Raw genomic sequence first — 25,189 nt, 5'->3', positions numbered from 1 at the left:
AGCCAAATTATGGAAAGACCCTAAATGTCCATCAACTGATGAATGGATAAAGAAATTGTGGTTTATATACACAATGGAATACTACGTGGCAATGAGAAAGAATGAAATATAGCCTTTGTAGCAACATGGATGGAACTGGAGAGTGTTATGCTAAGTGAAATAAGTCATACAGAGAAAGACAGATACCCTTTGTTTTCATTCTTAAGTGGATCCTGAGAAATTTAACAGAAGTCCATGGGGGAGGGGAAGAAAAAAAAAGACATTAGAGAGGGAGACAGCCAAAGCATAAGAGACTCTTGAAAAACTGAGAACAAACTTAGGGTTGATGGGGGGGGGGGGGTGGGAGGGAGGGGAGGGGGGGTGATGGGTATTGAGGAGGGCACCTTTTGGGATGAGCACTGAGTGTTGTATGGAAACCAATTTGACAATAAATGTCATATTTAAAAAAGGAAATTATGGATAGAATGATCATACCTCGATATCATAAAAGCCATACATGAACGATCCAACGCTAATAGCATCCTCAACGGGGAAAAACTGAGAGCTTTCTCCCTAACGTCAGGAACAAGTCAGGGATGCCCACTCTTGCCACTGTTTTTCAATATAGTATTGGAAGTCTTAGCCTCTGCAATCAGACAACACAAAGAAATAAAAGGCATCCAAATCAGCCAGGAGGAGGTCAAACTTTCACTCTTCACAGATGACATGATACTCTACATGAAAAACCCTAAAGATTCCACCAAGAAACCTGCTCGAACTGATTCATGAATTCAGCAAAGTTGTGGGATATAAAATCAACACACAGAAATCGCTTGTATTACTATACACCAACAATGAAGCAACAGAAAGATAAATCAAGGAATCGATCCCATTTAGAATTGCACCAAAACCCATAAGATACCTAGGAATAAATCTAACCAAACAGGTGAAAAATCTATACACTGAGAATGATAGAAAGCTTATGAAAGAAATTGAAGAAGACACAAAAATATGGAAAAATAGTCCATTCTCCAGGATACGAAGAACAAATATTGTTAAAATGTTGACACTACCCAAAGCAATCTACGCATTCAATGCAATCCCTATCAAAATAACACCAGCCTTCCTCACAAAGCTAGAACAAATAATCCTAAAATTTGTATGGAACCAGAAAAGACCCTGAATAGCCAAAGCAATCTTGAAAAAGAAAAAGCAGGAGGCATCACAATCCCAGACTTCAAGCTCTACTACAAAGCTGTAATCATCAAGACAGTATGGTACTGGCACAAGAACAGACACTCAGATCAATGGAACAGAATAGGGAACCCAGAAATGGACCCACAAACATACGGCCAACTAATCTTTGACAAAGCAGGAAAGAATATCCAATGGAATAAAGACAGTTTCTTCAGCAAGTGGTGCTGGGAAAACTGGACAGCAACATGCAGAAGAATGAACCTGGACCACTTTCTCACACCATACACAAAAATAAACTCGAAATGGATGAAAGACCTAAGTGTAAGACAGGAAGCCATCAAAATCCTCGAGGAGAAAGCAGGCAAAACCTCTTTTATCTTGCCTGCAGCAACTTCTTACTCAACACATCTCCAGAGGCAAGGGAAACAAAAGCAAAAATGAACTACTGGGACCTCATCAAAACAAAAAGCCTCTGCACAGCGAAGGAAACACTCAGCAAAACTAAAAGGCAACTTACAGAATAGAAGAAGATATTTGCAAATGACATATCAGATAAAAGGTTAGTATCCAAAATCTATAAAGAACTTATCAAACTCAATACCCAAAAAACAAATACTCCTGTGAAGAAATGGGTAAAAGACATGAATAGACACTTCTCCAAAGAAGACATCCAGATGGCCAACCAACACATGAAAAAATGCTCAACTTACTCATCATCAGGGAAATACAAACCAAAACCACAATGAGATACCACCTTACACCTGTCAGAATGACTAACCTTAACAACTCAGGCCACAAAGATGTTGGTGAGGATGTGGAGAAAGAGAATCTCTTATGCATTGTTGGTGGGAATGCAAGCTGGTGCAGCCACTCTGGAAAACAGTATGGAAGTTCCTCAAAAAACTCAAAATAGAAGTACCCTATGACCCAGCAATTGCACTACTAGGTATTTATCCAAGGGATACAGGTGTGCTGTTTCGAAGGGACACATGCACCCCCATGTATATTGCAGCACTATCAACAATAGCCAAAGTATGGAAAGAGCCCAAATGTCCATTGGTGGATGAATGGATAAAGAAGATGTGGTATATATATACAATGGGGTATTACTCGGCAATCAAAAAGAATGAAATCTTGCCATTTGCAACTATGTGGACGGAACTGGAGGGTATTATGCTAAGTGAAATTAGTCAGAGAAAGACTAAAATCATATGACTTCACTCATATGAGGACTTTAAGAGACAAAATAGATGAGCATAAGGGAAGGGAAACAAAAATAATATAGAACAGGGAGGGGGCAAAACATAAGAGACTCATAAATATGGAGAACAAACTCTGGGTTACGGGAGGGGCGTTTGGGAGGGGCGGTGGGCTAAATGAGTAAGGGCCACTAAGGAATCTACTCCTGAAATCATTGTTGCACTATATGCTAACTAATTTGGATGTAAATTTTAAGAAAATAATAAAATTAAAAATTATTTTAAAAAGTTTTACATATTGATATTATATACAGGAACATTTCTCAGCTCTACATAGGTTCTAATAGTTTGCCTATAGATTATCTTTTTTTTCTCTTAGATAATCATATCATTTGCAAATAGTCCTAATTGTGCCGCTTTATAATCCTTGTATCATTTGTTTACCTTTTTTTTTTGTCTTTTTGCTTTAGTTAGAGACTCCATTACAATTATAAAAACTATGACAAAAAAGCCATTCATTACTTCCTCCTGGTTTCCAACTGGATGGGTTTTTCTTCATTTATTTTTTTTTTAATTCCAGTATAATTAACATGCAGTGCTACAATAGTCACACGTATAAAGTATAATAATTCAACAATTCTATACAGTACTCAGTGCTCTTCAAGATAAATTTACTCATAATATCCTTTATCAATTTCACCAATTCCACCACCCCACCTCTGGCAACCATCAGTTTTGTTCCCTATATTTCAGCATTTGTTTTTTGGTTTGTCTCTTCTTTTTCTTTATTTGTTTTCTTTCTTAAATTCTACATATGGGTGAGTTCATATGGTATTTGTCTTCCCCTGACTGAGTTATTTCACTTAGCATTATACACTCTAGATCTATCCATGTTTTTTGCAAATGGCAAGATTTCATTCCTTTTTATGGCTTAGTAACATTCCACTGTGTGTGTGTGTGTGTGTGTGTGTGTGTGTGTGTGCGTGTGCACGCACGCTTGCAACACATCTTTATCCATTCATCTGTCAATGGATACTTGGGTTGCTTCTGTATCTTCACTATTGTAAACAATGCTGCAATAAATATAGGGGTGCATATACTTTCTCAAATTAGTGTTTTTGTATTCTTTGGGTAAATATGGGGTAGTGGATTTACTGGATGAGATGGTATTTCTATTTTCAATTTTTTGAGGAATCTCCATATGTTTTCCACATTGGCTGCACCAGTTTGCATTCCCACCAACACTAGTACATAAGGGTTCCTTTTTGTCCACATCCTCACTAACACTTGTTGCCTCTTGTGGTTTTTATTTTAGCCATTCTCACAGGTGTGAGGTGATATCACATGGTGGTTTTGACTTGCATTTCCCTGATGATGAATGATGTTGAGCATCTTTTCATGTGTCTGTTGGCCATCTGGATGTCTTCTTTGGAGAAATGTCAGTCCTTGTCTTCTGCCCAATTTGATAAAATTATTCATTTTTTGTTGTTGAGTTGTATAAGTTGTGTATATATTTTAGATACAAGCCCGTTAACAGATATGTCATTTCCAAATATCCTCTCCAGTTCAATAGGTTGTATTTTTGTTTTGATGAGGGTTTCCTTGGCTGTTCAAAAGCTTTTATTTTGATGTACTTCTAATAGTTTATTTTTGCTTTTGTTTCCTTTGCCTAAGGAAACATGTCTAGAAAAATGCTACTACGTCAAAGAAATAGCAAACTGCCTGTTTGCCCTCTTTTAGGATTTTTATGGTTTCAGGCTTCATATTTATTTCTTTAATCAATTTTGGGTTTATTTTTGTGTATGGTATAAGAAAGTGGTCCAATTTCATTCTTTTGCATGTAGGTGTCCAGTTTTCCCAACATCATTTGTTCAAGAGATTGTCTTTTTCCCATTGCTTATTCTTGCTTCCTTTGTCATACATTAATTGACCATATAATCATGAAATTTATTTCTGGTTTTTCTATTCTGTTCCGTTGATCTATGTGTTTATTTTTGTTCCAGTACCATACTGTTTCAATTACTACAACTTTGTAGTCTATCTTAAAATCTGGGGTTGTGATACCTCCAGTTTCAAAATTGCTTTGGCTATCTGAGGTCTCTTGTGGTTCCATACAAATTTTAGTATTATTTCTTCTAGTTCTGTGAAAAATGCTGTTCGCATACTGATAAGAGATTGCATTAAATCTGTAGATTCTTTTGGATAATATAGACATTTTAACAATATTAATTCTTCTAATCCATGTGCATGGAATACCATTGCATGTGTTTGTGTCAGCTTCAATTTTCAAGTGAATGATTTTAAAGTTTCACCACTATGTATGGTACCTGGTCATGATTCTTTGATGAGATCCTTTATCAAATAAGAAAAGTTCCTTTCTCATCCTAGTTTACTCAAGTCTTAATTCAAATGGGTTTTAAATTTTAGCAATTGGTTTCTAATTATCTACCGAGATGGTATTTTGAGAGGCAGCATTAGGCAGAAGAGAAAATCAGTAAGTAATACATTCTAAAACATAAATAAAATATAAATAAACCTAAAAATAAGTATGTCAAAATGTTCACAGTAGTGCCTTCTAGTTAGTAGGATGTGGGTTTAGGTTTTGTTTTGTTTTCTTTGCTCCCATTATATATATTTTCCAAATTTCTACAATGACTACTTAGGTACAAATCCTGACTTTACCTTCTACTAATTGCATTATCTTCAACCAGTTATTTATCCTGTCTGTGTCTCACATTCTTTCAGTTTCTTCACCTACATAATGCTGTGGAGTGTGGCGGTGGCGGGGGGGGGGGGGGGGGCGGTAATAGTATTTACAACAAAGGACTGTTCTGAAGATTAGACAAAGTAATATAAAGGGACGCCTGGGTGGCTCAGTTGGTTGGGTGACCAATTTCTGCTCAGGTTATGATCTTGCGGTCTGTGGGTTCTGGCCCCGCATTGGGCTCTGCACTGGTAGCTCAGAGCCTGGAGCCTGCTTCATATTCCCTCTCTCTCTCTCTTCTCTCTCTCTTCCCCTCCCCCACTCATGCTCTTTCTCAAAAATAAATAAACATTAAAAAAAATTTTAAGTAATATAAATGACTTAGAATTGTACCTACAACATTGATGTTTTCAAAAAATGTTAGCTATTTCTATAATAAATTGAATGATGGGGAAAATGAGAACCTGTGTTATACTTTGTAGGAGTATTAGAAGGATAATAATATTAATAGCTAACATTTTTTGATCACCTCTTATGTTGCAAGCATTGGATTATGTGTCTTACATGCATTACCACATATAATTCTTAGAGCAACTCTACTGCATACTACTATTAACACATTAAAAAGATACAGAAATTGACAATTTAAATACAGAAACAGATCAATAGCTTTCCCATAGTCACAAAGCTAGGAAATACGTGGCAAAGCTAGGCTTACAATTCAACAATTCAACACAGAATCTGTGTTCTTAACCATTACAATTTGTTTGATGATAATGTTAATGACCAATAGGAGATTTGAATGAAGGTGGAGGAGGACTAAGAAGCGGTAAGTAGAATAAGAAGAGAAAATAAAACAAAACAAAACAAAGCAAAAACCAGTATTAGTAATCTAGTAATAACGTGTTATGGTGTTTGCTCTTGCTGTTTTTAATATTATTTCTACTATTCTAGTGTTTTAATAAAAACAATAGACAAGTATTGAGCTCCTATTATCTATCTACCAACACTGTCTCATATAATAGTCACAACACTGACATGAGGTAGTAGTATTTGGTTACACATGGAAAATTGAGGCACCCAGACAATAACTGATTAAGTGTAAAACAGATCATAAATATCAGAGCCAGGATTTAAACCCAAATGTGTTTAAATCCATTGTCTCTGCTTTTCTACTATAATATGCTGTGCACCATTGATTTTGGACAGGATCAAGTTTCACTGAACCTAAAATCTCCAAGATGGCAAATAAAGCAGCAGCAAAGTCCTGGATTTTTGAAGTCCAATTCAGATATGTCATATATAAACGTGTGTGTGTGTGTGTGTGTGTGTGTGTGTCTGTTTAAGGTACATTATTGCTTATAGTAATGTAACAAATACTTCATTGTTTAAAAAAAACACTTTTTAAAAAATTTTTTTAATGTTTATTTATTTTTGAGACAATGTGAGAGACAGAGCACAAGCAGCTGAGGGGCAGACAGAGGGAGACACAGAATCTGCAGTGGGCTCCAGGCTCTGAGCTGTCAGCCCCGAGCCTGACATGGGGCTGGAACTCACTGTGAGATCATGACCTGAGCCGAAGTCAGACGCTTAACTGACTAAGACACTCAGGCGCCCCAAAACACTCTTTTTTAAATCTTCCATTACATACCTCAGAGGACAATCATTTGGCACACCCAGACTAAGAAAGATTGATGAAATGAGAAAAATACCCAAAACAATAAATAGAATTGTTTTGCTGTTCCATATTGTTGCTAGAATGCAATTAATTTCTTTATGACTAAAGGCCTGAAACACTGCATTATATCCTATTTATTTGTGTAAAATTTCAAAGTAAATGATGAAAAGGAAATAATTTATTCTATATATGAAATACTGAGTTCATGAAACAATTCAAAGCAAGAAATTCAAGGAAAAGCATCTCATTGACTGCTTGCTGTTGGACATCAAAATATACATTTCTGGTACCAATACAGAAATATGTATCAAGAGTTTCAAATTATTCGTATCATTTGTCTATCAATCCCCCTCATAGGAATTTATTCTAAGTAAGTAAAATGAAATATGTGTAACATTTCATGCATGGAGATGTTCACTACAGTGTTATTTATAACAACAGATAATGGAAAATAATCCTTATGCCCAAGAGTAAGGAAATACTCCAACAGTAAAAAGCTATTGTACAGCCATGTCTACAAAGTTTTTAGTGATAGAAAATTACTTGTGAAAATATTTAATTTCCTTAAAAGCAAAACATAAAGATGTGTATTTGGAAAAAAAATTACTTATGCTTCAAAAATCAAAGTAGGAAATAAACAAGCCTAGAAGTAAATATGCCAAAAGTTAATAATGATTGCTTCTAGGTAGTATAAGATTGTGTATGTGTGTGTGCACTTTTTCTCTGCTTCTAATAATTGTCTGTATTTTCCATATTTACCATATTGAACATCAGCTACTTTAATCAAAAAGGGGAAAAATTAATTCAAAGAGATAAAAACAATATAAGGAAAGAATACAATTTAAAAGTCAAGACCTACCATTTTCCACTCTTATTGGCTGAATTTTACCATAAGTATTTAAAAAGGAAGATTTGTTTTCACATCACACATGTGATGAATATCCACATAATATTTAATACAGGTTTTTCAGAGATAAAATTACCTTTTAATAAAGGTATCATGATGTGTAGTTTTCATAGACTCTTACAAATGTACTATTTAACAACCACTTTGGGGGGTTAATATACCAGCCCTAGAAAACAGCACCATATGTTCCAAGCTTTTGTCATTTCTTACAAATGTCAGGGAAAATAACACAAAAGCTAGATCCATTTGTACAGTATATTTGATGCCATAATTTTTAACATTCACTTTATGGACTCAGCCTTTGTGGCCTGATATTTCTTTTGCTTGCTAGCACCAAACCTTAAATAAGGTTCCTGACTAGATTACATTCATGCAGGTCTCATTTTAACGGAAATTGGAGAGATGGAAAAGATTGTAGGAAGAGACATTATAAAAACAGACCTCACAAGTCAAACCTAATAGTAAAACCATTCTCTTTCATGTAGACAACCATGAAAACAAATATCCTGTGAGCTAGAGATATATATTGTATCTTTCCAGCAGATCTTTATGCCATCTTGAAACAGATTTCCATAACTATATAATGTGACTACAGTTGATGAAGCAATGGTGCAAAGAAACAGGCTAATAAAGCATCACACTCCAGGAAACCAGATAAACAAGTTCATGATTTCTAATTGTATCAAGGGTAGAACAGCACTGGATATGAAGATAGAAACCCAGAGAGTCAGAGTAAATATTGTTTTTTCCAACATTAAAAATAAGCATTCATAAAAACAGCACCAACTCTTTTATTACAATAATCCTTTAGAACACATTCATGTTACTTGCTTAACTGATAGATAACGCAAAAGAAGCTGTATGACTTTAAAATATAGTATAAAAATTATAACACTCTCGAAGAGATAAGAACATACCTGTAAGCAACTAAAAGAGCAATGAACAAGAAACTGAAATTTATGAGCAATCTGTTCAAAAAACCATCTCAGGTAGCACAACATATGAAACACATTTTCCCTGTGTAGTCAACCCTCTCCCTACCCCTCCTCCTGACCACAGAAGCCTAGGTAAGAATATTCTCTATACAGAGACTAAAGTGCAAGAAAATTGGGCTAAGAATTTAATGTGGCCCAATGTTAAAGAAACATAATAATTTCAGAGCTATCCATAAGTCTCTATTTAGCGAAGATACAATTAGGATAGAGGATTCTATTGTTTGAAAAGTAGTAAGTCTCATTTCTTAGAAGTTAGTGGATTCCTGGATGCAATATGCAAGCTGAAGGATGTGCATATGCTGTGCATAAAGAGGAAAACAGTAAACCCCTTTGGGAAATTAGAAATCCTGGCAGATTCCATCACTTTTAAGAAAATGTTTCCCTTCCTTCATAATGAATTGATTATATTTCCTCAGAATTATTGTTTGTTTTTCAATGATGTACATTACAACCATAAGTTGCTGATATGAGACAGAAACACCAACAGAAGAATGAGAGGTTGTGTGTCTACCTCATGGTAGCAGAGAGATCTTGATAGGGACCCAAACTTGGATTTTCAAGCCTTAGTCTTGTAGATGAAGCTAAAGATTCCTGCTGTTAGATGTACTCTCAAGACTCAGTTATACAGACTTGGAAAATGCATTTTGACAATTACTAATTATCATGTTGGAACAAGAAAATAATCCTGTCGCCAGATAAACCCCTGGTCAGGTAAAATATGGTAACCCTAAGGTGGATGAAGGGGAGAATATTGTTATTCTTACTATGAAAAGCTGAAAAGGAATTCTCTCATGGAAGAGTAAGTAAAACCAAACACAAAACTAGGAACTTAAGTATGTCCCTATCAGTGTAGGGTTTAATATTTTTTCCACTTGTCTTAACCATGTTTAGCCAACAATATACAGAACTCTCCCATCTATTTAATTCCTTCCAGTTAGTCCTTAAACTTCATTAAACATTATATACACCTGTCATTACATAGTCATGTGCCAGTCATGTGTAGAGAATTAAGAGAACTGACAGCAGATTGAAAGGACTGTTCCTTCTACCCCTTTTCCACTGAAGTCAGCATGCCAGTGATAGTCCCTAAATTCCAGACACTGACCACTATCTGACATACGAATCTAATCGCAGTTGAGAAAAATGGAAAGGAGCAAGCAACCAGGTGAAAGAGCAAACAGGATAGATTGACTTGGGAGGGGAAATTAAACCAACCCTCCTTTTTCCCCAAGTATTCTAGAAAAAGATGACCCTGAAGGAAGAAGGAAGATATTAGGTTGTAGTGCTATGCTTTCATGTGCTTAAAAGAATTATGTCACTATATGTACAAAGTTTGTGCAGTCTTCCATGATTAGCTGCCTCAATACAATAGAATGATAAATGATTTCTTAGGATTAGATGTTTTTTCAAGGCATATGCATTTAGTTTTATTTTCATCAATACTCTCTCACTCAAAATATTTGAACAGGATTATAAAAAACATACACTGTTAGAAAATATAGATGAAGAAATTATGGTCAAATACAGATTAATATGATCAGAATGAAAGAAAAATTAGTACATAGAAACACAAGCAAAAAAGTTTTCAAGAATCATTAGAGAGGGCTATAAAAATGGTTCTGAGTTTTCCAACAAAGAAGGGAAAATAGGATAAGTTGCAAGAATCATATTAAAACATAAACACCTTCTGGGGTGCCTGGGTGGCTCAGTTGGTTAAGCATCCAACTCTTGGTTTCAGCTCAGGTCATGATCTCATGGTTCATGGGTTCAAGCCCTACATGGGGCTCTGTGCTAACGGCATGGAGCCTGTTTGGGATTCTGTCTCCCTCTCTCTCTTCCCCTCCCCTGCTTGTTCTCTATCTCTCTCTCTCTCAAAAATAAATAAATAAACATTAAAAAAGTTTTTTAAAAAGATATAAACACCTTCTTGTACAAGAGAAGAAAAGCTTTTTCTGAAACTGAGGCCTGTGAGAAATATCTCTTACAGATCTTTACAAAGAAGAAATAATATAGAGAACAGCACTCTATAATAAACATTATAGCAAGTCTCTTCCAGTGGTTCCTTAACCTTCAAGGAAACCCAGCACATCATGCTAATTCTTCAATCCATAAAGAACCCTTTCTGTTCCCACATAACCTATTTGTATTATTTAATAACCACCAGATAACAAAAACCAGCATATTATACTTATGTCTGTATAAAGCTTAAAACTGTATCATTGCTATAGATATACAAGAATACATTCCTAATTCAGTTATTATTTCGGTATTTCTAAAGTAAAACAAAAGCATAATCTTCTTATGAACACCACACTGAAGATATCCAATATTTCCCTCACCTGTGATTCTTTCACGTTTTCAACAGTAAAGTTGAACCAGACTCGGAAGCGTGGATTACAGGTATCCGGCCTAATGAACAAGTCATACTCAAACTCAGAGACCTGGTCCACCCGTCCAAGGTTACCTGGTAATAAAAATTGAAAGAACTGTGTTTTAATAGAAGTTCATGCAACTCAATAGCACATAAATTTAAATATTATGAGGTCTGAAAGCAATATTTGCCATCATTCAGTACTTGTAAGGTTCAGTATTCACAACCTACAAGGCTATCAATTCTGAATACAGCCCAGGATAAGAAGAACCTTCCAGCTAGTCCAGGCTGTGGTTCAAGCAGCTCTTCCAGTCCTTATCATCCAGCAGATCTATTTGTGTTACATAAGACATATTGTCATATTGGGATGTTCCATGGAACATGTGGCAAGCCCCAAAAAACCAAGTAAGAATCACAACCAAGCTTCAGTTTCCTATTTAGAAAAAAGGACAACAATAATTTATATATTTCATATTCAGCTTTATATAAATCACCTCTAGTATACTTGATCCTATTTAACTCTCACAACAATACTATACTGTTTGTACTACTTTGGGTAATTTCCAAACTTGTATCAGAACACGTTAAAGGTTGGGAATGCAAGCTGGTACAGCCACTCTGGAACACAGTATGGAGGTTCCTCAAAAAACTCAAAATAGAACTACCCTATGACCCAGAAATTGCACTACTAGGCATTTATCCAAGGGATACAAGTGTGCTGTTTTGAAGGGACACATGCACCCCCATGTTTATAGCAGCACTATCAATAATAGCCAAAGTATGGAAAGAGCCCAAATACCCATCTATGGATGAATGGATAAAGAAGATGTGGTATTTATATACAATGGAGTATTACTCGGCAATCAAAAAGAATGAAATCTTGCCATTTGCAACTATGTGGATGGAACTGGAGGGTATTATGCTAAGCGAAATTAGTCAGTCAGAGAAAGACAAAAATCATATGACTTAACTCATATGAGGACCTTAAGAGATAAAACAAATGAACATAAAGGAAGGGAAACAAAAATAATATAAAAACAGGGAGGGGGACAAAACATAAGAGATTCATAAATATGGAGAACACACTGTGGGTTACGGGAGGGGATGTGGGAGGGGGGATAGGCTAAATGGGTAAGGGCCACTAAGGAATCTACTCCTGAAATCATTGTTGCACTATATGCTAACTAATTTGGATGTAAATTTAAAAAAATAAAAAATAAAACAAGTTAGAAAATTAAAACAAACATGTTAAAGGATATGTAGAGTAAGATTTTAAACAAAAATTATAAGTTGTTCCCCCATAAGTATAGTAATGGTAAATTCACAGTCATAAAATTAATTTCCATTTTCTCCAATAACAGAACACTTACATCAAAAATGTAGGTTGCCATAGGGGAGGTTGATGAGGGAGGGATGAAATAAATAAAGGTGATCAAGAATATATTTATCTTGCGGGGCCTGGGTAGCTCAGTCAGTTGAGCATCCAACTCTTGATTTCGGCTCAGGTCATGACCCCAGGGTCATGGGATTGAGTCCCACATCAGGCTGTGCACTGAGCATGGAGCTGCTTAAGATTCACTCTCTTTCTGCCCCTATTCCCTGCTCGCTCGCTCTCTCTCTCTCTCTAAAGTTAAAAAAGTATATTTATCTTGATGAGCACTAATATATAGAATTGCTGAATCATTACACTGTACACAAAAAACTAATATAACACTGTATGTTAATTATACTTCAATTAAAAAAAAGAAACAGAGAAAATGTATAAGCTTAGGTGTGACTTCCATTCATTATGTCTCTTCTCTTTGACTTCCATTCTAATGAGCAATGAATTGTCCATAAATTTCACAGTGGGATGGGATAAAAAATAAAAGCAAAGAATCTGGTGAATTCCCAAACCAGATAATCAACAGCTGAAGAAAAGTAAACATGACTATAGACAGCAATAAGGAAATTAAGAAATCAGTATTGTATTGTACCTGAAGAGGACAGCAATATCCCACCTTAAAATAAGCTCTAGTGTGTCTTTCTCCAAAAGAATACTCAGAATTAAACTTTAACCTTAATACCACAGTTTTTAATTAATTCTTTTACTAGTTCTACTGGCACATTATTTATTTTACTGAGCACCAGTTGTGTTGTCACAGATGGCATACCAGCCTTGGAATCAGCAGATCTGAATTCTAGCTTAATTGACTGTCCAACAATAGGTAAATTACTTACCTTCTATAGGCTTCATCTACTAAATGAGAATATTGAGTTACCTAACCTTGAAGGTTCCTTTCAGCTGTACCATTCTTTGGCTGCCTGGATCTAGGATTAATCAGGCAGCGATCCCAGATAATAAGAAAATCCTCCCCTCAAAACCTTATCAATTAACCTTAGGGTAATTTTCTCTGCTCTCGTTAAAATTTGGCCTGAGAATCCAGACTTAGTCCTACTTTCACAACCAAAACAATCAGTTGCCTCCAATTAAGAATACATATATGGAAAACAAAACAAAACAAAACATGCACTGATAAGAAAGAACAAACATTAAATAAAACCAAAAACTTTTATTTTATTTTTGTAGTTTTAATTGTCTTCAGAATTCCCAAGGAGATTCCTCAGTTAAATTGTTATTTCAACTATTATCATCCAGAAATATATACTAAACCCTATGTTGTAGGGGGCAGAATACTTATTACATGACTGCATTGAACTTACAATCAGAAGATCTACGCTCAAGTTTTAGCTCTGCCACTTACTAAATGAACTTGGAAAATTTAGTTAACTTGTTCCAACCACTGTTTTCTCAACTATAAAGTAAGGGTTATATTAATAGAAATACGAATATTTACCTCTTGGTAATTAACATGAATATTAATTTTCAATTGAAAACATTTTCTGAACATTTCTACATACCACATACTGTCCAAAATGCTAGGTGTACTAACCCATTTAATTCTCACAACAACACCTGTGAGGTAAAAACCATTACTATCCCCATTTTACATATGAGAACAGCAAGGGACAAAGATATAAAATAACTTACCCAAAGTTATATAGCATGTAAGTAAGTAAGAGTCAGAGCTGGGATTTGAATTCCAGCAAAATGACTCTAATCACTGGACTAACCATTTCTCTACATAACATAGATGATTGGAAGAATACAGAGATAATATAAATTGAAACCACGTTATAAGTTATAATGCTTAAAAAATTACTAACCTTAAAAAACAAAAAGTGAAAAAGAAACACTGTTTTTTGCCCTTTAAAAATCCCTGGTTGAAAAAATATACATTAATGTAAACAAATTTCAACATTCAACGGAAAATCTGTTTTAATTCTATAACACTATAAATGAGTTTTCATAAATAATAACATGTCATAAAATTGCTGCCACATATGGTTTCTAATAACAAGACACCATTTGTGTCTAAAACCATACAGTTTCAAAATGATTTGACACCCTTTATATTATTAAAGTATCACCATGACCCCATGATGAGTAATTGAAACTTGGAAATGTTTAGTGCTTTGTTAAGTTCATGCTTTAAGGCACTAGGGCAAGACCTGGAAATAAAGACTTCTGACTCCATTGTTCTGTCCTTGTAATATACCATAGCCACAGTCAACACATTTATCCATCTACTGAATTAGTTATTCATTCAAAAAGTATCATGTTATGTTTGTAAAATAGAACAGCTGGTAAATCAAACATATAGTCTTTGCTTTCACTAAGTTTACAATCTCAAATAATAATCATATAGTTTTTGATCTTCTGTAACTATTCCGTTGACTATTTTCACCAATATCTTCTCTGTGTATTGCATAAACAATTCTTTCCTCATGTTACCTGTAATATTTCAACAAAGTGTCAGTTTTTGACCTTCTGAACATGTCTCTTTGTAAATAAACTGACAATGCCTCTAAATCATCTGGTTCCCTTCCACTTACATGAAAGGCAAGAAAAGATAGCAAACAAAATTTCAAATATATACATACATTTTTTTAAGTAGGCTTCACACCCAGTACAGAGCCCAGCACAGGACTTGAATTCAACTCATGACCTTGAGATCACGATCTGAGCTGAGATCAAGAGTCAGACACTTAACTGACTGAGACACACATCCACCCCTAAAATGTAGATTTTAAATGCAAGGATGTCAGTAAATATGTTAAATACAAATGGACTAAATATGACAAATGAAGACAAAGATTTTTATTCTGGATGAAAAAATTAACTATATATTGCCTATAAAAACAACATTACATTTAAGAGCACAGGAAGACTAAATAGTAAAAGAGAAAAAAAAATTATACCAGGAAAGCACTCTGAAAAAGAAATCTAACGTAGCTACGTTTATATCAGACAAGGTAGGCTTTAAATCAAGAAACATTACTGTAAATTGCCCATGATGAAAATAAAACAAAAAACAGGGTAATTCCATCAAGAAGATATAAAAATCTTAGAGAAACGTACCTCTATTAACGAATCTCCAAAATACATAGGTAAAATTTGACAAAACAGAAGATAGAGACAAATTTAGAATTACAGTGAGAAATTTCAACATACCAAAAGCACAAGCGGAGAAAAACCAAGAAAATATTCAGAAATAATTAAGATAATTTGAAAATATAATTTAAAAGGCTACCTCATTTTAATATGAAACGCTTGATATTTATAGAACTGTATGTGTGTATATGTATACCTTTCAAATGAACACGGTACATTTATCAAAATTGATCATTTTCTGGTTCATAAAGCAAGTCTCAACAAATTTCAAAGGAATTTATATGATATACATATGTACTCTTATCACAGTTATAGTATTTTCAACTAAATTATAATAATACATAACAATCAATATTTGTTATAACTACAGCCATTCAAAAATAGAAACACATATATAGGCAAATACATCTGATAATCAATTATCTAAGCTTCCATTATAAAAAGTTTAAAAAAACAGCAATACTTTAAAACCAAAAAAAGTATAAGAAGGGAATAATAAATAAAAGATTAGAAAATCAAAGAAATTTTTAAATGTACTGCAGAAAATTTTAAATGTTACAAGTTGATTTTTGAAAAATACTTGTAATACTAACACACTCCAGCATTGCTCAACTAGGAAAAATAAAGAGAAAGAAAACACATATTATTAAAATGATAATTAAAAGCAAATATTACTGCATATCCTTTATATATCAAACAAGCAAAAGAAAAAAGCAACAAATACACAGTGAACTATTTATGCCAATACACTGGAAAAATACATGAAATGCATAATTTCTTATAAAAAAACTTACAAAAAATCATCAACCCAAATAATATTAACAAAATAAAAACACAATCATGTTTATCAATACAAGCAGAAAAAGTATTTGATTAAAAAAAACAACATCTTTGGCTCAACTATGTTGGAGTAATGGTTAAGAGATTAGGTCCACTGAAAAGAATTAAAGCAGATAAAATATATGAAACAACTGATTTCAGTATTAGAAAATAATCAACATTACACAGCTACCCTGAGAAAAGAGACATTGACAAGATGAGCTAACTTTCTACCAGGAAAAAATTTTCCAACTATGGCAGGAAACCAGATCCCAATCTCACTAAAGAAATTCTATCAACTGAGTATACAAAAATCTAATTTGAGGCTGTTGAAGCAGGTGAAATTTGTGAAGCAGGTCAGCAAACAGGAGGAAACTATACATGGTGGGTGATGAGTAGGTAACCCAGAAAACTCTGAGATCATTTCCTATAAGTCTACAGCTCAGAGCCAGGCAGCACATGCACACAATGAAACCACATCCATTTTATCAAAGAGAACATACTACAGTGTTGAAAGAAAAACAGATATATTAGAGATGTAACTATGCTGGGTAGTAGAGTATTGGGAGCCTAGTACAGCAAGAATTGAAAAACCTTTGACCCCACAGGCAGAAGACCCAGTTGAGATACTAGAAGAGGTCCACCTTAGCAATAAGAACCATGTTCTAAGGGAGAACTATTCTATATTTTGCTAATAAAATGGACAACCAAGCCCTGATAACATCTCCATAGGAGATAAAGTTTGGGCGAAGTGAGAAGAGTTTGGAAATACCTATGGCTTCCACCAGATCTGCATCAATGAAATTTAAACCATGTATACGTAAATTTAAGGTAATCAGCCTTGAAGTAATACATAAATGAACTACCCTCTACAATGAACACTAATGCACTCAAAAAGATAACAGAATCCACTCTCTAAAATATATCTTCCATTGTGTCCATTGTACAATCAAAAGTTACTAGACATTCAAAGATACATATTGCCCATAATCAAAAGGATGGAGGGAAACAACTAATATAAATCCACACTGAGATTAGTTGTACTATTTAGCAAAAAAAAACCCTTTAAACTATTATAAATATTGTCAAAGAACAAAAACATGTTAATAGAATTAAAGAAAAATATAATTTTTATGTTTGAAAAACATGGAATTTCTAGAAAGAGAAATCCACAAGGACCAAATAAAAATTCTGTAAGTAAAAAGTACAATAACTGAAATGAAAAATTAAGTGTATGGACTTAACATTAGACAAGAGATGGTGAAAAGTCAATGAACCTGAAGATGGGTCAATAAAAAAATCATGTGATCTGAAGAAATGAGAGAAAGAAAACAAGAAAAATTAACTGGGGCCAAGGAACTTATTGAATAGTAACAAATGGCCTAACACACATGTAAAAGGAATCTCAGAAAAAGAGAATGAAGAGACAGAAGAAAAGAATGTTTTTAATAATCTCAGGAAACCTTATGCAGGATAGACAAAAAGAAAACTCAACCCAAGCATGTAAGAGTCAAAACTGAATAAAACCAAACAGAAATGGAAAATCTTAAAAGCAACCAGAAGAAAAGCCATAAAAAAGGTGAACAACACTAAGAATAACCATTCACTTCTTTTTTTTCCCCTTCTAAAATTTTATTTAAATTCAAGTTAGTTAACATACAGTGTAGTATTGGCTTCAGGAGAAGAATTTAGTGATTCATCACTTACATATAACACCCAGTGCTCATCACAACAAATGCCCTCCTTAATGCCCATCATCCATATGGCCCATCCCCCTACTCATCTCATTCCAGCAGCCCTCAGTTTGTTCTCTACAGTTAAGAGTCTCTTATACTTTGCCTTACTCTCTGTTTTTATCTTATTTTATTTTTCCTTCCCTTCCCCTATGTTCATCTATTTTATTTCCTAAATTCCACATACGAGTGAAATCATATGGTATTTGTTTTTCTCTGACTGAATAACCATTGACTTCTAAGAATAACCACTGATTTCTAAGAAAGGACATCTCTAAAGTAATGAAATGACAAAACTCTCAACCCAGATGTCAATATCCAATGAAAACATACTTTAAAATGAGGGTAAAATAAAACATTCTCAGATAAACAAAAGCTGAGAGAATTCATTACCTAGATTTGCACTACATAAAAAGCTAAAGATGAGAAAATATATCAGATAAAGCTAACACCAATAAGAATAAAAAATAGTAAATAAGTATATAATTTTAAAAGATTGTTTTTATTTGTCTCTTATTTTTCTTAAAAGGTGATTGTTCAAAGTTTTAAAAATAACACCTTAGGGGCACCTGGGTGGCTCAGTCAGTTAAGCATCCGACTTCAGCTCAGGTCATGAGCCTGGAGCCTGCTTTAAATTCTGTGTCTCCCTCTCTGCTCCTCCCCCACTCACACTCTGTCTCTCTCTGTCTCTCAAAGATGAGTAAATGTTAAAGAAATAAATAAATAACATCTTAAGAGCAGATTACAAAGTATGTAAGCGCAAAATGTATGACAAAATAGAAAAAAGAATTGAAATAATAAATACAATTAGACTGATGTGAGGTAACTACACTTGTGAGGTGGAAAGAATGAAGTAGAAAGAATAAGCTTTGAGAAAAAATAAGTAGTAATTACAAGTTCAAGGTACCAAGTATGAAGTATTAAATTTGAAGTGGTAAAATAAGGATCCTAAAAAAGGGCCCAAGACATGAAAAAAAAACACATATTAATAAGCAAAAGTAACCAATCCAAAAAGGCTACATATGGTATGATTCCAACCATATGAAATTCTAGAAAAGCAAAAATATGGAGACAATAAAAAGATCAAAGGTTGGAAAGAGGAGAAATTAATAGGCAGGGAACAGAGCATATATAGGACAGTGAAATACTCATGTATGAGTATAATGATGGATACATAGAATTATATATTTATCCAAACCAATAGAATATACAATACCAAGAATGAATCCTAATGTAAACTATGGATTGGGTGATTATGTGTCAATGTAGGTACATCAGTCATAACAAATATACCACTCTTGTGGGGGATATTGATAATGGGGGGCAGAGGATATTTAAGAAATCTCTGTACCTTCCCCTGAATTTTGCTATAAACCTAAAATTACTCTAAAAATAAATTTTAAACAAAATATTTTAAAAGTTTGATAAATTACAACTGAATATTTTTAGAGCAACTATTATATAAATATAAAATAGATTTACTAAGAATCTAATAAAAATATAGAATACTAAAATGACTTTTTATTATGAAAACAGCAAAACAGCAACAAAGTAATAGAAACATAAGAGGCAATAAGAAAATTAATAACAAAATAGTTCATTTAAGCCCAACATGTCAATAATTACATTAAACAGAACAGATATGTAAATAGAGCAAGCATTCCAATAAAAAGCAGACATTGCTAGATGGGAATAAAAAGTCCAAGCCAATAAGACACAAGTAGTCTAAAATTTCAATAATGTTTAAAAGGACTTAACATTTCCTTTTTCCACCTATGCAAAAAGAGTGATCTACACATAGACATATAGTCAAACTGTCAAAAGAAAAAGACAATAATCTTTAACTCAGCAACACAGAAGCAACTCATCATGTCCAAGCTTCCTCAATAAGATTAATAGCTGATTTATCACCAGAAATAATGGAGGTCAGAAGGCAGTGTAATAACACATACAAGAATTTGATAACTAGCAAAAATATTCTTCAAAAAAATGACAAAGTTAAGAAATATTAAAAACGTACTCTATAAGAAATACCAAAGAATGTCTTTATGACTGAAATGAAAGAACATTAGGGCATAAAGGAAATCCACATGAAGAAACAAAAGAATCCACATAAAAACTGCATAATAAAAGACAATATAAACACTATTTTTGTAGATTTTTTCTTTATTAATTTTTTTAATGTTTATTTATTTTTGAAGGAGAAAGAGAGACAGAGTGTGAATGGGGCGGGGCACAGACAGACACATAGAATCTGAAGCAGGCTCCAGGCTCTGAGCCATCATCACAGAGCCTGACATGGGGCTTGAGCCCACAGACTATGAAATCATGACCAGAGCCAAAGTGGAACGCCCAACGAACTCAGCCACCCAGGTGCCCCTGTAGATTTTTTTTCTCCGACTTATATAGAAGACAACCACATAAAGCAATCATAATAAATCTGTATCGAGTATACATAATGTATCCATTTATAATATATATAACAATAAATAAGTATAATATTATTGAAATTAATTAAGTTGGTATTATTTCAAACTACACTGCTATCAATTAAATTAAGTTCACTGTAATCCTCAGGGCAAATAAGGAAAGAAATTTTAAAATACAGTAAAATAAAAAACAATATATAGTAAAACCAGTAAGAAGGGAATTAAAACTATACATTAGATAATATCTATTTAACACAAAAGAAGGCAATAATGGAAGAATGAATGGGAGAAAGGTATGAAACATATTGGAAGTAGCAGCAAAATAATCTTAGCTTCTCAATAATTACAATAGATGTAAAAAGCATAAACGCTCTAGTTAAAAGGCAGAAAATGTCAGAATGGATTTTTTTAATGAACCATCCAAATGCTGTCTACAAGAGATGCACTCTAGAAACAAACTCACATCTAGAAGGAAGGAAAATAATAAACATACCAAACACAACAAAAGAAACCGGGAATACTTATACTAACACCAGAAAAATCAACTTTAAGACAAAAGTTGTTACAGACAAAAGAAGATATTTCATAATGACAAAAGAGCAATTCATTAAGAAGACATAACAAGTACAAATATAAATGCACCCAAGAAGAGAGTCCCAAAATAAATAAAGCAAAAAACACGCAGAATTAAATATTTTTTATATTAATTTTTCATTTGGGGAAGAGGTCACTGTCTTAAACAACATGTGGGAATTTAAAACCCAAAAACATAGCTTAAAGCCACAGTTACAAATTTTAGGAAGACCATCTTATCTGCTCTTATATTGAAAAGATCACAAGCCTCAAATTTACACAGACATAGATTTGAATCCTAATTCCACTGCTTACTAGTTTTAAAGCTTTTGGCAAACCTAACTACTCTTGACCTCAGTTTTCTCAGCTGTCAAAGATAAAATGTTTTATTTGTAGTATTATTATCAAGTTTAAATGAGATTATGTACATAAATTACATAGCCAATGCTTAAGCGGAAAAATATTGGAGTCATCCTTGAGTCTTAATTTCATACTTAATAACTACTTAAACTCATCAAAGAATCCTTTCAAATATATCTGCAACCCAAGCACTTTTCATTACTTCCTCAGGTATCACTTTGATCCAAGCCACTATATTCTCCCACCTGGATTGTTTCTAACTGGTCCCCCTGTCTGCCCCCCTATATTCTATTCTCAACACAATAGCCAAAGTAATCTTTCCAAAACATAAAACAGATAATATCACATCTTGTTCAAAAAGCCTTTAAGAGGTTTAGCACTTATTTCAGAATAAACCCAAAGTTTTTAAAAGATTCTGAAAGATCTGTCTACCTTTCACCAGTCTGATTTTTCTTCCTACTATTCTCACACTACTTGGTCTCCTTACTATTGCTTTTATTTGTCAGTCACACCCCAGCTTTAAGGATGGTCAGTGGCTACTCCCTCTTCCTAAACTTCTCTTTTCCCACATTTTCACATGGAGAACTCTCCAATGTTGTTCAAGTTATTGCTCAAATCTCCCTTGTTAAATGAGGCCAGGCTGACCACCGCATTTAATGTTGAAAAACACTCTTTTCCCACATTCCTGATTCATCTCACCTACTCTAAATTTTCTCACAGAACTCACCATATTCAAGTATACCTAAAAATTACTTATTTTCTTGAGTATTGATTATTTTTGTCCCCTCTGGTAAGAATGTAAGCTCAGGAATATTTTTCTGTTCTGTTTACTGTTGTATCCTCAGCACTAGTATGTAGCCCTAACTAGACACTCAATAAATTTTATATGTTCAACACATGTATAAATAAAAGAAAATTCCAAATTGTTAAGTAATACAAATGGCAGTTATTATGGCAACATTTTGAAGGTCTATCCTAGTGCAGACCTCATGTTGGGCACCAGGAATACAAATACGATAAGTATTTGTCTTCATGGAATTGATAATCAAGCTGGAGCAATAATCACACAAATGGATCATTTCAATCCAAGCATAAAGTGCTATGATGGAGAAATTCCCAAAGGTTGCTGTGCAAAAGTGAGTTATTGTTATATCTACAATAGAGAAACATAAACTGGTCAAAAATAAAAGCCATAAAAATCCCCCATAATGGATCTTTAAAACTGTGAAATTTATTTTATTTTTCTGTGTTTGTCCACTGAAAGTTATCCTGAGATAAGTCAACATAAATAGCATTTATACTTGCCCTTAAAATGTTGGCTTATTTTCTTTATATAAAACTCATGTTATACATTTTATTTGATTTTTCAGAATGAGATACTTATTTTCCTTCCTTATTTTGGCTGTATTTTCTTATTTTTTCCAAGAATATCAGGAAGTTATTCAAAGTTCCCTCCCCAAAAAAAATCTCTCTTTACAGAGAAATATGGAAGCCCTCTGTTTTCAAAAAAGAAAAAACTATATGCAAAAAATGCATTTCTCTGCTTTCTAAAGGACTCTGTTTATCAGGTTTTTTCTTTAAATCTTTTATCTTACACAAGAAATTTTAAACTGAAAATTATCTAAAGTTATCTAGGAAGTAGACAAGGACCAACGTATAACTATATTCTCAATTAAAATGTCCATCGGAACTGGTGAGTTGAGATTCAAGATGCTTACAAGTAACCCTCTGCAGTTTCTTTGAGTTACATGATTCTCTGAAAGAAGAAAGCCCATATCATACAAGTGAGTAACACTGAAATACGAAATAAAGATGAGGAGACCCTGAAGATAGAGAAAAAACTTATTATGCTGGAAAGTTAACAAAGGTCAAATGACTTTCTGATATTGCCTGCTCTATAAATTCCCAAACCTCACCTTCTACAGAAAAGTAACTATACTGATTTATCTAGTTGGGTGCATAAGATCCTATAAGAAAACAAAGTGCTCATCCATGTGAGAGGACCTCTTTCTGGATATCATTTAGAGATCTGCATAGGGCAATTTTCCAAATGGTGACTGTTTCCCTCAGGGAGTTAATCTCTCTTTCCTGAGTAAATCCACTTCTTCCTGGGAACAAGGAAGTGGATTTGTGATGTTGGCCCACCATTTAAAAAAAAAAAGAAAAGAGAGACTCTTAAAGCTTTGCATTTGCCTGATCAAAAGACTAGGAAGACAAAAGGACAGAAATCAATGCAGTCATATCACTGTTATATTGCAGGATCTATGTTTAATCAAAAATGCAGTATCATAATTAGCCCCTTTCCAACAAAGGCTGAAAGGAAGAAAAAACTTGAAAAATGCACAGTTACTGCATGAATATCCTCAAAAATACACTCTCTATAAGGACAAAACTAAAAGAGATACTGAGCCCAGCAAGAAGTACATTCAAACACAACAATGTAATGCATTTTGGCTACCAAAGGAAGCTAAAGAACTCTTGTGTCCCTTTGGTTCAATCACTAAATATTTATTAAGCACTTGCTATGTAGCAGAGATTTTATTACTCACTATAGATTCTAATTTTTTTATTAATTTTTTTAATGTTTATTTTTTTAAGAGAGAGAGAGGGGCGCCTGGGTGGCTCAGTCGGTTGAGCGACTGACTTCGGCTCAGGCCATGATCTCACGGTTTGTGAGTTCAAGCCCCGCGTCGGGCTCTGTGCTGCCAGCTCAGAGCCTGGAGCCTGCTTCTGATTCTGTATCTCCCTCTCTCTCTGACCCTCCCCCACTCATGCTCTGTCTCTCTCTGCCTCAGAAATAAATAAACATTAAAAAAATTTAAAAAGAGAGAGAGAGAGAGAGAGAGAGAGAGGGACAGAGTGCAAGCAGGGGAGTGGCAGAGAGACACACACAGAATCTGATGCAGGCTCCAGGCTCTGAGCTGTCAGCACAAAGCCCAATGCAGGGCTCAGACTCAAGAACCATGAGATCATGACCTGAGCCAAAGTCAGATGCTTAAGCAACTGAGCCACCCAGGTGCCCCTACAGATTCTAATTTTTTAGTATGAAATAGTGATTAGAAGCACAGACTCTGGAATAAGACTGCCTGGATTCATAGCTCTATTCCTTACTAGCTGTGTGTCCTTAGACTAAAAACTGTGCCTCAAATGTTCCAATTGTAAACTCATAAAGTTGTTGTAAGGATTAAATGAGATGACACAAGCAGAAGGTTGAGAATATTTCCTGGTGCACAGAAATAGTGAACTGGGATAAAAGAGGCTATCGATTAATTGAGGGAAACTAAAAAATAAGTAGTTATTATAAAACAGCTTAAGATTCATAGTCATAATATGCAAAATGTGTTATAGGGACATAGAGGTGAAAAGTCTAACCCTGCTTGAGGTTGCAAGGCTCACAAAGGGTCAACAGAAGTGACACTGGAGTTACACTTGAAGGAGGAACAGGACTCTTCCAGATGTCAAGTGGGAGAAAGCAGAAAGAACATTATGTAGGAGGAGAGCCTGAGTGGCTCAGTCACTCAAACATCCACCTTTGGTTCAGGTCATGATCTTGTGGTTCATGCAAGCCTGGAGCCTGCTTCAGATTCTTTGTCTCCCTCTCTCTGTCCCTCCCCTGTTCACGCTCTCTCTCTCTCTCTCTCAAAAATCAATAAACATTAAAAATTAAAAAAAAAAAAAAAAAGGAACATTATGTAGAAGAGTACAGAGCAATAAGACAGGAAGGCTAGGCCATGGAATTGCCAATATGAC

The 25,189-nt window shown here is 34.2% G+C and overlaps 1 protein-coding gene across 8 annotated transcripts in view; it reads right to left on the bottom strand.

Moving 5' to 3' along the window:
- Window positions 1-25,189, bottom strand: part of LOC132670999 (BEN domain-containing protein 5) — a 1,465,258-nt gene that overhangs the window by 1,173,096 nt on the left and 266,973 nt on the right. For all 8 annotated transcript variants that reach the window (XR_009606944.2, XM_060621418.2, XM_060621420.3 and 5 more), the window contains one exon: window positions 10,999-11,123. Coding sequence is in view for 7 of the 8 variants with exons in the window: in XM_060621418.2 (XP_060477401.1) it covers window positions 10,999-11,123 (125 nt within the window). In the remaining variant the exon portion in view is untranslated. The remainder of the gene's footprint in view (window positions 1-10,998; window positions 11,124-25,189) is intronic.

This window comes from Panthera onca, chromosome C1 (genome assembly GCF_046562875.1).
Source record: "Panthera onca isolate mPanOnc1 chromosome C1, mPanOnc1 haplotype 2, whole genome shotgun sequence".
Taxonomy (NCBI): Eukaryota; Metazoa; Chordata; class Mammalia; order Carnivora; family Felidae; genus Panthera; species Panthera onca.
This window is presented reverse-complemented; position numbering and strand designations above follow the sequence as displayed.